This window comes from Myotis davidii, unplaced genomic scaffold (genome assembly GCF_000327345.1).
Source record: "Myotis davidii unplaced genomic scaffold, ASM32734v1 scaffold684, whole genome shotgun sequence".
Classification (NCBI taxonomy): Eukaryota; Metazoa; Chordata; class Mammalia; order Chiroptera; family Vespertilionidae; genus Myotis; species Myotis davidii.
This window is the reverse complement of record NW_006295564.1, coordinates 1,510,899-1,527,836: the sequence shown is the minus strand read 5'-3', so window position 1 is coordinate 1,527,836 and position 16,938 is coordinate 1,510,899. Positions and strand designations below refer to the sequence as shown.

The 16,938-nt window shown below is 35.4% G+C and overlaps 1 protein-coding gene across 1 annotated transcript in view; it reads left to right on the top strand.

Moving 5' to 3' along the window:
- Positions 1–16,938, top strand: part of LOC102755866 (vesicle-fusing ATPase) — a 120,039-nt gene that overhangs the window by 54,840 nt on the left and 48,261 nt on the right. The window contains exons 10-13 of the mRNA XM_006779403.2: positions 6,667–6,832; positions 7,704–7,778; positions 7,979–8,166; positions 15,698–15,793. Of these exons, the coding sequence (XP_006779466.2) occupies positions 6,667–6,832; positions 7,704–7,778; positions 7,979–8,166; positions 15,698–15,793 (525 nt within the window). The remainder of the gene's footprint in view (positions 1–6,666; positions 6,833–7,703; positions 7,779–7,978; positions 8,167–15,697; positions 15,794–16,938) is intronic.

The following is a 16,938-nucleotide window of genomic DNA, read 5'->3' as shown; positions in this document are numbered from 1 at the left end:
GGAAGGCCTCAAATTATTTCTGTCATTTACAAATGAAATGTATGGTGTATTATCAAAAGGAATCAGACACACAGAGACAACAAAAGATGATAGAAATTGGGCCTCTGGATATTGGAATTCTCAGATACAGACTTTTAAAAACTATTCTTACCACATTCAAAGAGAAACAAAATTGAGAATTTTGGCAGAGCACAGGAAACTAAAAAAAAGTCAAATGGGAATGCTGGGAATGAGAAATCAGTAACTGAAAGTAACCCAAGGAGATATGTTTACATAGATTAGACACATCTAAAGAGAGAATTAGTGAACTGAAAGATATTAGACAAAAATAACCAGAGACAAAGGATGAAAGAAATGAAGAAAGATAGAAAATAACATAACAATGTCTTTAATTTCAGGAAGGAAAAGATGATGGGGCAAAAGCAATATTTGAAGAGAAAATGGTTTAGAACTTTCTTAAACTAATGAGCGTCCATCCATAGATTCCAGAAGTGATATGAACCTAAGCAAAGGAAATACTAAAGGAGTTGACACCTATAGTTAATCATCATTAAACTTCTTAAAAGAGAGAGAGAGAGAGAAATCTTAAAAGCAGAGAATAAAGAAAGATTACCTTCAAATACCAACAATTACGTGGCAGTTATCTTCCAACAAAAATGATGGAAACAAGAAATCGGTTCAATACCGTTTTTAAGAAACAGAGAATAAACTGTCAACTTAGAATTTGTATAGCTAGTAAATGGTTAAATTGTCATATATGTATACAATAAAGTACTACATAGTAATAAAAATAGACTGTGGCAATACATAGTTTTGAATTTCACAAGTAAATGTTGAACAAAAGAAGCAGACAAGAAAAATGCTTACTGGATGATTCCATTTATATAAAGCTCAAAGTATAGTGTGTAATGATGCATGCTTAGGTGGTAAAAATATAAAGGAAACTGAGAAATAATTGCCATAAAAATCAGATTGTGTTTGCCTATGCGAGATGGTGGTGGAAGGCTTTTTCTTATGGCTATGTGCCCTGTCATTTTGTGACAGTTCATTGAGACATACGTTCACATTTTGTGAACTTTCCCTCTATGCCATACTTCAAATAAAAAAGTTTAAAAGAGGCAAATTTAAGAAGCATTCACTATATAAAACAATAATAATAATGATCAATATGTTTTTTAAGAACTAAAATATGGAATAAAATATATGGGAATTGGAATAAATCATTTAAAATCCTTGTATCATTAGAGAAGAAGATAGTAATGTTAATTAACATAAAACTTTAGTCAAAGTGTATGTGAAAATATATATACTAGTCATAGTAAAATTAGAAGAATATACCAAATGGGTAATATCTTGCAGATTAATTTGACAACATCTTATAAAAATGAAAATGCTATACATGACCTATGGGTTCTATCTCAAGACAACTATCCTAGAGAAACATTCTTGAACCTGCACACAAAATAACATGTATCAAGATGTTAATTGCTGCACTATTTGTAATGGGAGAAAAAGTAGAAACATCTTGATTTTTCCTCAGTAGGAAATGGAATATCATATAAATATTCAAATGAATACATGGATCAGTATGAATAATCCTCAAAGGCATAATATCAAATTTTTTTTAATGTATTTTATTGATTTTTTACAGAGAGAAAGGGAGAGGGATAGAGAGTTAGAAACATCAATGAGAGAGAAACATCGACCAGCTGCCTCTTGCACACCTCCTACTGGGGATGTGCCCGCAACCAAGGTACATGCCCTTGACCGGAATCGAACCTGGGACCCTCACGTCCGCAGGCCGACGCTCTATTCACTGAGCCAAACCGGTTTGGCCAAATTTTTTTAATTTAGTAAACTACTAAATCTAACATACCCTGTTATGTCCTACTTATTCTTGGTTTTGTTGTTGATAAAAATCAGTTTTAAATATTTTCTTTATAGCAACCCCTTAATGCTTCAAGTCTTCTTGTTGAGCACTTAATTATTTTTGCTTTACACAGGAGGTTTTCATTAAATTCTTGTTCATGTTCAGGTCTCGAGCCATTTCAGCCCCATTGGTTCTAGCAGGCATGGGTCCTGGTGGATGGTGCAAGTTTAGTCATTGATCTCAGCTCTTCAGACAGCCCCAGAACAAATCAGTTTTAAAGTTCATCCCTAGTACTAACAATATTTTCTGCTTCAAATATCTTTTCAATACTCCGTATACCAAGAAAAATAGTCATAACCATTTATTATCTGGTTTGAAATAACTACTTTTTCTAAAAGTTATTTTATAAATCACAAATTAAAATTAAAGAGAAGTGAAAGGCTATTAAAATATTTAATAAGAACATAAATATAACAAACCAAATTTTTATTCCATGTTTTCCTGATTTTGAAGACATATTAAATGTATCCAAAATGGGCAGGAGCTTCTGAATATAACTCAGTGTCCATCAGTTGTTATACATGAACTTGTGTATACTGCTTATAAATTTCAAATACATCTCTAATAGATTCTGGCTTATATGACTTCCGGTTCTCTTGCACAGACATCATCAAGACACAATACTTGAAGATTTTTTTTTTTTTTTTACTATTTGGCTCATAATTTAGTTGAAGAGAGGATGGCCATCTGATGCTCCATACTTGCAAAACATTTGTTTTTAGATTTGTATACACCTTTTATAATGGTTAATCCAATATTTTTATGTTTATGTCATCTATTTCTTCTGGTCTTCTCTCTATAATGCCTACCTTCAAATTTGTCTACTTAGAAACTATATCAAGGAAATTTTTATGCACAGGTGAAATAAAAGGTGGAGGAATACTGTCATGTGTTCTTTTAGAAAAATGAGATGGCCTAGTTTCTTGTCACAAAATACAGCATACTGAAAACTTTCTGTTGAATAAATAACTGGATGAAAATGTCATATTTTCTTTTTGTCCTTACAAATATATTTACTCATTCTTGAGTTTGAGAAAACTTATGTAGAATATCATCATCTGAAAGCACATAGTCTGAGATTTTACTTTAATGATCAATTTCACCGTCTTCTTTAGAGTCTCAAATGCTTCTGTCTCTTTGTATTAACTTTCGGATTCATATAATTGTGAAATATCTTTCTCTAAATTTTCTTTTTCTTTTTGCCATTATGGCCAGAGAATTTAAAACATCTGAGTTCTCAACTGTGTTCCATTAAAACTAAAATCAGGCAACAAAAATAGTGAATGCTATGTCTAGATTTCTCTTATACTAGCAGTCGCCAACTCATAGTCCGCAGACCACTTGTGGTTCATGGGTCCGAAAGGTTGGCAATTGCCGCCTTATACCTTCTTGAAAGATGATACAATACTTTGGACAACACTAAGAAACCATAAGGATGATGTCATAGCGATATTTATTTCACTATTGCATATTTCTAAGCAATTTCATCATTCTTTCATTTTATTATCTTAATCATTTTTTAGCATAGCTAGTAATTGATTAGTAATGATGACATGATTTCTAGAATGTTGAAATAGCATAATATAGCTTAGATTTATAAAAAGATCCAGTGGACCCATATGGTAATTGCCAGATAGAATGAGTGTTATTTTATTTTTTAAAATATATTTCCCTTTTTGGTCTGTGGAAGACTTCTAAGAAAAAAAGTCATGAGATATCAATCTTTATAAATAAACTTGCAGACAGTTTAAATATGACACAATCAATGATAAAGTTGAGTTGGCAGAGAATTTCTAAGTAGAGAATTTCATAGCCAGCCTTTTCAGTTATAACTTTCTCAAGTCTTACATCCAAAAATGGCTTGGTACACTCAGCCAGTGAACCCATGGACAGTATATGTGTGTTACATAATAAAGAAAAGCATCACCTCTGTGACTCTGGCCAGGCTGACGGAGATGAGCACTTGCATATAGGTCAAACTAGTTAAATATAGAACTGTGGTTTTCGAAGCTGTTGCCAGGAGCTCAATAGCAGCAGCTCTGTTTCTATGGGGGAATACTTTTCAGATGGTAAGAACAGAGCTAAAAGCCAGCAAGTTGAAGAGGATTGCATTGTGGAAATTTAAACTCTTTGGTAAAGGGTTATTGATGATTCAGCTACATTAATCTGTGAACATTAATTTTGACATCTTCCTTACCTGACTCCTAATTTATTGCAATAAGAATTTGGCTTTATTTAAGTAACACACCTGTAAAAATTGATGTTATTATACTGACTAGGTTGGGGGAAGGGACCTGATGACAGGTTACAAGATTAGTAAGGTTCTGAAAAGGTCAGAATTGTACTGAATTATGTTTAGGACAGATTGCTTCTGTGATCATTTAATCAAACACAGTGTTCTTATTGTCTCTGGCTTCCCTTCCACAGAGATATTTGAGGTTGGCCTGAGAAGGAAGTCATGATTCCAGTGGCAACATAAGGCACATTGACAGCAAAATTCATACATTATAGCAGCTGTTTGTTTCATGCTCTATTAGCAGACAACCTTGAATAAAAATGTCTTATAAAAATCATGTAGAATCACAGTTTTTCAGTCATAGACAGGAATGTCCTTGTTTTGTACCAAAGACAGCAAGAATTAATACCCTACTATTTAGAAGTGTTTGGCAAAGCTAAGATTGTAGTTCCAATTCCTCCTTCTCAGTTTTTTCTACAGATGGAAAGATGAATAGTTTTTGGTGTTTAATTTTTTTAAACAGCAAGCTATCATTTATCATCAGACATCTGTTCAATAAATATGATATTAAGAAATTAATTTTTTCAGATTTGAATTTAGTTTTTAAAACATTTGTGGAAGGAGAACAATTTGTGAGTAATGTGTTTCTATTTATAATTCTGAAGTAGTATCGACTTTCTTCTGGTATACAGTTTTATGAGTTTTAGCATATATATAGTTTTATGTAACCACCACTAAAATCTAGATAACTCAACATTTACATCACCCCAAAATAATTCCCTCCCTCAGGTTGTCCCTTCATGGTCACTCTCCCTGTGTTAACAGCTCCTGGTAACTATTGATCTGTTCTCCATCCCTATAGTTTTGTCTTTTCAAGAATGTCATATAAATAGGATCATAGTATGTAACCTTTTGAGCCTTGTTTCTTTCACTTGGCATATTTCCTTTGAGATTCATCCAAGTTGTAGCATGTATCAACCATCCCTTTTTATTGTTGAGTAGTATCCCATTGTATGTGGATGTACTATAGTTTGTTTATCCATTCACCAACTAAAGGGCATTTAGGTTGTTTCCAGTTGAGGGCACTTATGAGCAGAGCTGCTATAAGCGAAGGGGTGGAATTGCTGGGTCAAACAGTGTTTTACTTGGTTTTCATTTTTTAAAACAACTTAGACCCAGTATAATTTCCTTCAGGTCATTTCTTGCCTGGCTGGTGTGGCTCAGTGGTTGAGCATCTACCCATGAACCAGGAGGTCACTGGTTTGAGTTTCAGTCAAGGCACTGCCCAGGTTGCAGGCTCGATTCCCAGTAGAAGGCATGCAGTAGTCAACCAATCGATGATGTTTCTCTCCCATCAATGTTTCTATCTCTATCCTTCTCTCTCTCTCTCTCTCTCTCTCTCTCTCTCTCTCTCTCTCTCTCTCTCTCTCTCTCTCTCTCTCTCTCTCTCTCTCTCTCTCTCTCTCTCTCTCTCTCTCTCTCTCTCTCTTTCTCTCTTTAAAAAATAAAAACATTTTTAAGCTTTAAACCTATTTTTTAAATTATATCCTTGCCAGAGTTTTAATGAATATCAACCATATCTAATCCTTAATCTCATTATGCCCATCTTAATATTATCCATATGTTGTCATATTGAGGTTTTGTTCATTCTCACCTGTTTCATTTTATTAATCCCTAATGTTTTTGTCTTTTATAAAAGAAAATTTCTAAAGCATACTTCTCCCTTTAGTTACTTAAATATAAATTGTTAGAAGGTCCACTTAACTTAATCTAACCAATTATTAGCATTTATAAGTTTTTGCATCTATTGAAGTTTTAAAATATATAAACTATTTTAACAATGACTATATCCAATAAACTAAACCAGAAATCACTATGCAGAAGAAACAGCATCCCCTTGACTGTTCTTTTTATAAATTGTGTCTCTGTTCTCACTTTAATGTTAGGAGAAAATAATCTGTTTTCATGTGGCATGACCGAATGTGAATCATGTTCATTTCCTTCCCCTATCCCCCCAATTCCCAGTGGACCTCTGGGTAGAGTGACCACTTAGAAATATAAGGTGACAAGCTTAGCCCTACTTGTTTCTGGGATAATTCCTTCACCAAAAGTCAGGGGAAATGGGAGGGAATTGTCATTCACTGACTTAAGAATGCACCTGATAAGTATAAGAATTCATTTAAATAGTGAGGTAAGAAATGAGTGTAAATGAACAGTTATATGATGGACTATTCACTTGCATCAGTATATAATTTGTATGTTTGTTTTATGGCTATTAAATAAGAGGTCCTAGAATATCGTTGCAGTTTGCAGACTTCTGAGAATGTAGTTCTAACACCTTTGTAAGGCTACAACCATGATTAGACTTGCTGTATTTATTAGTCAATATGGAGCGAAGTCCATATATGGAAAGTTCTGCTTTGCTTTTTGGATTAGTTTGTTTAATATATTCATATTATTTGAATTATTTGTTCTATAATATAATTTCTTATCTTACTAGCTTGGTGCTAACAGTGGTTTGCACATCATCATCTTTGATGAAATTGATGCCATCTGCAAGCAGAGAGGGAGCATGGCTGGTAGCACGGGAGTCCATGACACTGTCGTCAATCAATTGCTGTCCAAAATTGACGGGGTAGAACAGCTGAACAACATCTTAGTCATTGGTATGTTTGCTTAAAAAAAAAGGGCTGTGAAAAAAAAAAGTGCTGTGATTTCAAAAACATTAGACACATGGGTTCGGAATTAAGATCTGTATAGATTGTAATTATACTACTTTGCCAGTGTTTCCAAATTAGAACCAAGTGTTATTGAAGAATTTGACTATTTTAATGTTGAGCCTTAACAGGACCAATGTATGGTGGGTTTTAGTGACTCATGGTTTAAGCGTATAGCTCACCCATTTAAAAGGCAGCACTATGTAATGCAGTGGTTTTCAAAGTGGGTCTTGTAGGCCTCCAGGGGTCCTCAGAGGGGTTTCAAGGTCTGTGAGGCCCAGGGAATGAGCTTTAGATCAGGCATCTCTATCATAACTTCATGCATCTCTATCAAAACAGTCTTTTAACTGTTTTAGGTACTGAGGTTCTTCTTAAGGTAACTTTTGTGGGGGAGGGAGAAGTCTGTTGTTTATGAAGGTTGAAAACCATTGGCCTACAAAAATGGGAAGGGACTTTGGGTCAAACATGTTCGTATGGCCCCTCTCTCACTTTGACAGGTTACTTGCCCTCTTTGAATCTTAATTTTTCTTTTTAAATATTTGAAGTTTTATTGTATTTATATTCCATTGGCTTGTACAGTAGTGAAATAACTAAATTTATAACGAAATAATTTATAACTAAAGCAAAGTCTCCAGGTATTTTCATTAGAACATGTCAAGAACAAGTGATATTTTTATTTGAGAATAATTTGGTTTTCTGTTTGACTTATAAAATGTCCTCTTAGCTTCTGAGGTAAATTACTAATCTTACATATACTGAAGGGACATTTTATCTTATTTTTGAACTGCGATCATTTGTATGTTTTAACATCTGTGTTCAGGAATGACCAACAGACCAGATCTGATAGATGAAGCTCTCCTTCGACCTGGAAGACTGGAAGTTAAAATGGAAATAGGTAAGTAGACCTGTCACTGATGGCATGGGAGTGGGAGAATATATTTAGAGTTCATTAGCAGGAGCAAAGTCATGTAACTCAATGGTTTAATGTTTGTTAGAGAAGTTGTACATCATGAGAAGCAGATGTTTTCATGCTTGAGTACCTATAAGAAAGCATTAGGAATAAAATAATATCTGCCTTATTTTCAATTTTATCAGGCTTACCAGATGAAAAAGGTCGACTACAAATCCTTCACATCCACACAGCAAGGATGAGAGGGCATCAGTTACTCTCTGCAGATGTAGATATTAAAGAACTGGCCACAGAGACCAAGAATTTCAGCGGTGCTGAATTGGAGGGTCTGGTGCGAGCGGCACAATCCACTGCTATGAACAGACACATAAAGGTCAGTCAACTAATAGATTAGGAGTCTGCAGCCCTGTAAATACTGTGCCAGGGTTCTTTCTCTTTCCTTTCAAGCATACCAAGGGCTAGGGGTGATGCTGACTTTTGGTAGAGAAAATTCATGATAAAAGGAATAGTAATTAACTGTCCACTGCTAAATCTTCAGAGTAGCTGGAAAAATAACAGTAGTATCTGCCCCATATTAACCACTAACTCATCTCCCTTCGGTTGTCTCCATCTGATACATGTGCAGATGAAGATTTTGAACAATATTTTTAATCTTTGTGCTGTGTTGAGTTGTAACATGTCATATGAAGTTAGATTTTCTACATTTTAGAATTATGAGGGCTGCTTCTTTCAGCAAATATACTGCATAATTGCTATTTTTGAGGTATTAAACTGGAGACATGAAGATAATAAAGCCTGGCCTCTCCCCTCAAGGAATTCAAAGTCAAGGGAATGGACATGTTTGCAAATTAGTACAAAAATGTATTGGTACTCTGGTAGAAATATATACAAGGATACTTTTATTTTGATAAAGTTATCACCTGTAGATAAGTGACTCCCAGGTTTATGTCTTACCTCTTGAAAGTATATCTCCCACTTTCAATTTAAAATTAAATAATTCTACCTGGATGTTTTGTTTATTTTAAATGTACTTTTATTGATTTAAGAGAGGAAGGGAGAGGGAGAGAGAGAGAGAGAAACATCAATGATGAGAGAGAATCATTGATCTGCCACTGTCTTTTTTTTTATTGCTTTCCTTTTTGCTCCTATTTTGCTGATATCTCAATTTCTCAGGCTTGAAACTTCACAGTTATCTTTGATTCTTGTCACTCTACTGTATCCCACATTAACTCATTTGCCAAATTTTGTCAGTTCTACCTTGGCAGTATCTTTCAGTTCTCATTGTCACTGTCCACCTTCTATTTGATTAATCTTCCTACTTCATATCATTCTACCCTTCAGAAACTTTCAGTGAGGTAACTTTGTGTACAGAACAAAGTACAGACTTCTTAGCCTTGTCCTTAAGGTCCTGCAGACCTTCTTCTAGGCTAGCCTTTCGGATGTGTTCCCAGTTATTCTCTACACACTTTAGTCAAATTGAAATACTCACTGATCATCAGACATTAAATTATTTTTCCATTTCTTTGGGTTTTTTTTTTCTTCACTGAGAGTCTTTACCCTCTCTTTTTATTTATCTTTTCAATACCTGGTTCATATGCCACAATTTTCTTCAAATCTTTTCTGATTCTTTCTTTCAAGAATAATGTGTGTGATTGTTCTTTCTGAAATAAGTGTATCATTTATGGTACCTTCGGTTTACTTTGGTTCAAAATAGATTTATTCAGCACCTATTGTATGTCAGACACTGTGCTAAGGGTTAATACTACAACTGCAAAGAAGTAAATCATCTACCTTTGAGCTGCTCACAGTCTGTCCTCCACATAGAAAGTACATGGAAGGTGAGGAAGAGAAAGGTGTCAGATGTGGTCAGTTCATGGGGTGAGAGAACTTTCACAGAGAAACTTCTGTGTCTATTAGTGGGGTAGGTCTTTTAGGTAGAAGGAACAACATACGCAAAGTAACGGAGACACAGAATAGCATAATATGCTAAGGTAATTCAGTATTACTTCAGCATGAAAAGCAGGGAAAGGGTGGTAGAGAGAGAGAGATTGTGAGGAGACTAAAGCAGGGGATGGAGCACAAAGAGCCCTTTATACTGTGCTAAGAAGTATGCACTTTTTCCTGTGAGTAGTGCTAAGCCATTGAAGAGTTTAAAGAATAGCAGTGACATAGTGTTAAAACATAAGATCACTCTGGCAGCTGTATCGAGTGGAGTATTTAGGGAAGTATTTAGGGAGCTGGCAACACAGACGAGAGAGGGGAACTTTTATAACAGTTCTTGTAAGAAATAATAAAAGCCTGAACAGCTAGGTTGAGTATGTTCCAGTTATTTGGGAAAATTCTAGCAATGGTTCTAAACCAAGGGTCAACAAACTATGGCCCATGGGCCATATCTAACCAGTCACCAGTTTTTATAAGTAAAGTTTTTTAGAACACAACTACACCCGTTCATTTATATATTGTCTGCAGCTGCTTCCATTCTACCATGGCAGGGCTGAGTATTTGCAACCGAGACTGCATGGCCCACACAGCTTAAAATATTGACTATCTAGCTCTTTACGGAAAAAGTTTGTCAACCCCTGTTCTAGACTTTAAGTCCATACCTTATTCATCTCTGAATCTCCCACAATATTTCAAATAGGTCTAAATACTGAGAATATAGTAGGTATTTAGTAAATATTTTTTAAGTTAGGAAACATATGTATTCTGAATCAAACTATCTATAAGTCATAATTTTCCTACATAATAGAAATGACTTTGTTCTAGATCAAGAATGCCATACTGGAGAAAGACACTTTATTTATTTTTTTAAAATAAAATTTTTATTGATTTCAGAGAGGAAGTAAGAGGGAGAGAGATATAGAAACATCAGTGATGAGAGGGAATCATTGATCAGCTGCCTCCTGCACGCCCCTTACTAGGGATGGAGCCCACAACCCAGATATGTGCCCTTGACTGGAATCAAACCCGGGACCCTTCAGTCCACAGGCCGATGCTCTACCCACTGAGCCAAACCAGCCAGGGCTGCCTGTAATCTTGCTTAAGTTGTTTAAGAATGGGTGCTAGTGGCTCCATCCAAAAAGATACTCCATTAGGACAGATCTTGGGGGATTGGACTATTTACATTTATCCTCTAATGACAAAGAGGAAAATGGTGTAATACTGCTTGGGATTTGCCATTTTTACCACAATAATCTTATCCCAAAATGTTTCTAAGCCATTATCTCATTAAGAAACATATTTCCTTTAAGCATACATTAGAGCATACATTAGTTTTATACATGATGGTGGGAAGAATATATATTTTATAGTCCTAAGATATGGTTATACATTACACTTCTTTCACTTTTATTTTTACTCTGTCAGAGGGCAATAACTACATATTTCATCTGGAATTTCATCTGGATTTTTATGAAAATGAAATCAAATACTATATTTGGAAGTGCCTTATAAACTACATATCAATGTTAGTTCTTTACAGTTTTGTTATTATTGGCTGATTTGAGAGAATACCATATACATCCTTTTCAATATCTGAGTTTCTGGGTTTTATTGACTATTTGCAGTTATCATTTTTCTAATTGTAAAGTTAATATGTTAGTTAAGACTATATAGAATATATTATCCTTCAGATTTACAAGTAAGAAGTAGTGCTAATAGTGGACATTATTTCCCTCACTTTTTCCACGTGGTTGAATTATCTTTAAACTTCGGGTGATGCATATTGACTTGTGATCAACACCTTTGATACCAAAGAGCTTTTATTTTTTTACAGTATCTATGGAATATTTAATACAAGGGACCTGTAGGCACTTCAAGGAAAGAGGGAAGGATATGTAAGACACTAACCACACCCCCCAAAATAAATAGTACCAACATTTCCTTTTCTGCATTTAAAAAAATCTATATTGCCAAAAGTTCTTTCAATACTGTTTTTCCTAACAAGACTCCTCCTCGGCCGAACAAAAGGCATACAGTTTTAGTATTCCCATTGCTGTAAATGTTCATAGCTTTACTAGTAATGATTGATGAATAAGTAATTTGAAACTTATGATTTAAAGTTGGTATAAAACTTAGATACAACATTCAACTGTTCGTTATGATGTTCTTCCTGTGTATTCTAAAAAGCCATTATTAGTGGGGTTTTGCTTCCTTTGCAAAAGATTTGGGTTTAAACAAAATCTGGTGGACTAAACTAAACAGGTCTTCCCTGTTAAATTGTTCTTTCAGGTTTTCTGAAACAAGTAGAAAATCCCATCAGAAACACCTCGATGTTCATGTCATTTGTAGTTGAAACCATGTTTGTGGTCAACTAAAATTCATGTGACATTAGGTTGTTTTTATCTTGAAAGGAATTTCTGCTTCAGGTAGAGAAGATTCATAACCCAAATTTCTTCTACTCAAATCTGCTGTAGGGAAGTAAATTGAGGAGACACACACACACACACACACACACACACACACACACACACCACACTTTACAACTGAATCGAAGCTCTGATTTATGTTTGCAGAACTTCAATAAAATTATTTCTTATTTTCTGTAGAATTTTGATTGATTAAGGTCATTCTACCCTTAATTTAACAGGAATGATAAGAACTTTGAAAGGTCAGATTTAAAAGGTTATGAAATTTAAGGGTGACCACTTGATATTTGCTCGTGTTGAAATACAAGTTTATTAGTTTCAGCAGGTAAAAGCTGAAAGACGTTGCTTCTTCTATATTGATTAGCTGTTATTATCTTAATGAATAGTCAGGAATAATTCACAATTGTATTATTATTGGTTATTTATAACTAGTTAACTTTTGAAGTTCAAGGAGTATCTAGAAACAACTTGTTCTAAAATAACTCTATTCCACCCATCTTACTTCACTTTTAACTCATCAAGTGAGTCCTTTCTTAGTAGTAAAAAGACAAGTTGCACACCAGCTTCAGTACTGAAATCTATCATATTTTTTGGCAAATGTTTTAAGATAGAAAAGATTTTTCCTTCATATTGCTATATGTTTCTGTCTTTTTGGTTTCACTATAAGAGGAAATCAAAATACAAAACATTTTAGTAAAAACTTAGGGTTGTATAGGGAGAGGATATTTAAAATTAGTCTGGTAGCTTCATTGGGATTTTAATGTGATTCTGTCAGAATTGGTTTCTTCACTTTCACTTTAAAATTTACACTTTGTAGATGGGTCAAAAAGACTTAATCAGAGTCTGAAACCTTTATATAAGGTTACCTTTACCCTCAATTTAAGAAACCTTTCAAGCTTATATAAGGACAACATGAGATGAAATGAGATAATGTATATGAATATACTTTATAAACTATAAAGCTAAAAGAGATTTATATATTATAAACATAATTCTTTCAGGAAAATAAACTTAGAGATGTCAGGAAATGTGATCAATATTTATTGAATATCTAATATGTGTCAATGAAAACCCTATTAATACTTTAAATGCTAATTATTCTCTTTATTTAAGTAGAATATTTGTGCATCTACTTAAATGTTGCTTGTTACCTGCTCTCTTTTTTAAAATATAGAAGTCATATATGAATATATTCTCTTTGTAGAAGCCTCAAGGATGCCAAAGTATAGGGGAAAAGTGAGACAGGCCATCTCTAACACCCAGAGGTAGTCAGCATTTGGGCTATGCCTTTGTAGTCTATTTTCTTTATATTTGCACTCAGATACATATGCACTTTAAAAAAACAAATGGAATTGTACTGCAGTTCATATTTTTTACTTGACAATATGTCTTGGCTAGCTTTCCATGTCAGTATATGTAAGTCATTATTTTGGACAAATGCTCAATATTCTAGGCTATTACAACACTATTTAAAATATAAGATCCACAAGGGCAGGAACTGTGGCCTTACTGCTATTCTGTAGAGCAGCAATTTTCAACCAGTGTGCCGCAAGAATTTTTAAAACATGCGATACCTGACTAGTCAGGGACACTGACCTCTTTCCAGTCAAGAGCACGGACCTCTTTTCCTTTAGATTGTCAAATTAAAAAAATGACAACAGCCAACACAACAATAGCTATCTGGTGTGAATGAATCAAACTTATACTTTTTTGGTGTGTCAGATTGGCAAAAATATATTTTTGGTGTGCCGCAGGATTTTAGTAATTCGTTTGTGTACCATCAGGTGAGAAATTGAGAATCACTGCTGTAGTGCCTAGAACAGTGCATAATACTGTTATGAAAATTCTTGCCTGTGTCTCCCTGTGTACATGTGGAAATCATTTTTAGGAGAAATAGCCAGATTTATTTTTTAAATGTGATTGATTATATTGTCTTCTAGTTTCTACTGTTGCGAGGTTCCATTGCAGGTAACCTGTTTTTGTCTCTCATAAAGGTTCTAGGACTTTCTCTTCACCTTTAGTGCTCTGATACTACACAACACTGTCTAGACAGATATAGGTTTGTTTTCATTTATCCTGATCAGCACTCATTGAACCCTTTAAACTGCAAAAACAGAGCTCTCTTCAGCTGTGGAAATTTTTTTTCTTCGATCTTTTTTTCTCTTTTCTCCTTCTCAGACTCCTCTGGCTCAGTGTTAAAAATTCTGTATATACCATGCTTTTTAACCTTTCTCTCTCAACTTTCTGGCATTTCATGGGTTTGGGGCAGGAAGATAGATAAGTAAATGTGTTCTGTTTGCCATCTTGATCCAGTTTCCTGACATAGTTCTTGTTATCCCATAAAGCTTACTTTTTTAAAAAAAAAATATCTGTCACCCTAGTTGGGTAATTCAGTTGGTTGGAGTGTCATCCCAGTACACCAACGTTGTGGGATCAGTCCCCGGTGGGGGCACATGCAGGGATCAACCAATGGCTGCATAGATAGATGGAACAGATCGATGTTCTCTCTCTCTCTCTCTCTCTCTCTGTCTCTGTCTCTGTCTCTGTCTCTCTGTCTCTCTCTTCTCTCTCCCTTCCTTTCTCTCTCCAAAATAAATCAGTGAACAAATATCTGTCATTTTATTTGTCTCAGCAGTCTATTCCTAAAGGAACATGACTCATATTTTATAATAATGAATGGAAGGTTGATATTGTTTAACAAACTTTTGTTTTATAATCAGATTTTTTGAAGATAACTTTTTAAAAATCATAGTACCATTTTAAATATTAGACTCGCTTGCCTGCTGCTATTGGGAGTGAGCCCAGTCACATTAAAAATTGTGTTGGTATCTCAATCACTCATCAGGTCCAGGCAGCTCCAAGTGCTGATAAAGGCCTTGATGCCTCTCCAGATGTCTGTGCTAAGTGTCAGCTCCAGGTGCAGGAAGCAGAATACTTGGAGCTGGCACATAGATTCTCAAGTACAAAGTATGAGTACAAATCCAAGTTGTAGGTCCTTGGTCTCCTAGAAAAATGGTTTACAAACCTGTGGAACTTTATAAAAATTAAATGCCTGGACCCTCTTAAATCAAATCCTGAAGGGACTGGGGCTGAGTATCTGTGTATCTGTAAAGGCTTTAGAGGTTATTCTAAGAATGATAACTAGAGTTCTTAGAGACCCTCCGTATATATTTTCTCCTCCTTATGCCCCATTTATAAAGAATTGGCTATCCAATGTTCTTTGGTACAGATGTGTCATAATTTACTTAACTGGTACCCGCTTGGTGGACATTTAATTTGCTTCTAGTCTTCTGCTATTATAAGTCACTGGAGTAGATGTCCTTGTAATATAACATTGCACACATCTGTGTATGTACCTATGGGATAAATTTCTACACGTGGAATTGTTCAGGCAAAGGTATATATATTTGTGAATTTGAGAGAGATGCTATTTGCCTGTGAAAGTATGCTTTTCAAAATCTTTAGGTGTTACATTCTGAGGCTGAAAATATTCTTAAATATTAGAAGTCCTTACATTGTGTTTTCATTTCTAACTAGGCCACTACTAAAGTTGAAGTGGACATGGAGAAAGCAGAGAGCCTGCAGGTGACCAGGGGAGATTTCCTCGCTTCTTTGGAGAATGATATCAAACCAGTGAGTATGAATATTGAGTGATGTATAAGCCCAAAAATAATAGTAATTCAGGAGAAAAATAACTGCTATTTTACCAGTATTGTGGGAGGTTATATCATATGAAGTTTATAAAAATCAAAAAATCTTATCAGAAGTGTTCAATATAAGAAACATTCAAACAATAACTCTGATAGCTGGGTAATTAGCCAGTACTTACTGAAATATTTCTCATGATAGGGAGCTCACCATCTGTTAGACTGATCATCCCATTTTGAGGCTTTCTAATTATTAATTCTTTATATTGAATTATAAATAGTTTTCTCGTTGGTTCTTATACAATCTGAAGCTACTGAAACCAAAATTCATCTTAATTCATCCATCTTCCATATGTTAGTTACATTTAAAATTAGCTCTCATATTCTCCTCTCTCTACCTTTCTCTAACCTCCTCCAAGGCATTCCTTTTTCTTACTCATTACTTTTGGTCATTAACTGCTACAGTTTCTAAAGACTCTTAACCATTCTAAGTGCCCTTTAAAAAAAAGGTGTCAGGTTTTTTTTAATGCACTCACTAGTCACAGTTGGAGCTTTAGAATACAGTATAAGATCATTAACCCATCCTATCTACACTAATAAAAGAGAAACATGGTAATTGGCATACGACCGCTACCCTTTTCATTGGCTAATCAGGGCGATATGCAAATTAACTGCCAACTAAGATGGCGGTTAACCGCCAACAAAGATGGTGGTTAATCTGCATATGTAGGCACAATGCAGGGAGGCGAAAGGGAAAGCAGGAAGAAGCCCCCTGCCACTGACAGTGATCGGAAACCCAGGGGGGAGCTAAGAGCCAGGGGGCAGGGCAAAGGCGGCCCCTAGGGAGAATCAGGAGGTTCATGATCGGAGAATCAGGCGCCTTTGCCGCCCTGGCCAGTGATAGGAGGAAGTGGGGGTGGAGCCAGCGATGGGAGCTGGGCACGGTCAAAGCTGGCAGTCCCAGGAGCTAGGGGTCCCTTGCCCGGGCCTAAAGTGGAGGCCTCGATCGCAGGGCTGCTGCAGCTGTGGGTCCCAGCTGCCCGGGCCGGACGCCTCAGCTAGAGGCGTTAGGCCTGGGCAGGGGCGGAGACTGCAACTGCAGGGAGCTGGGGGTCCCCTGCCCAGGCCTGA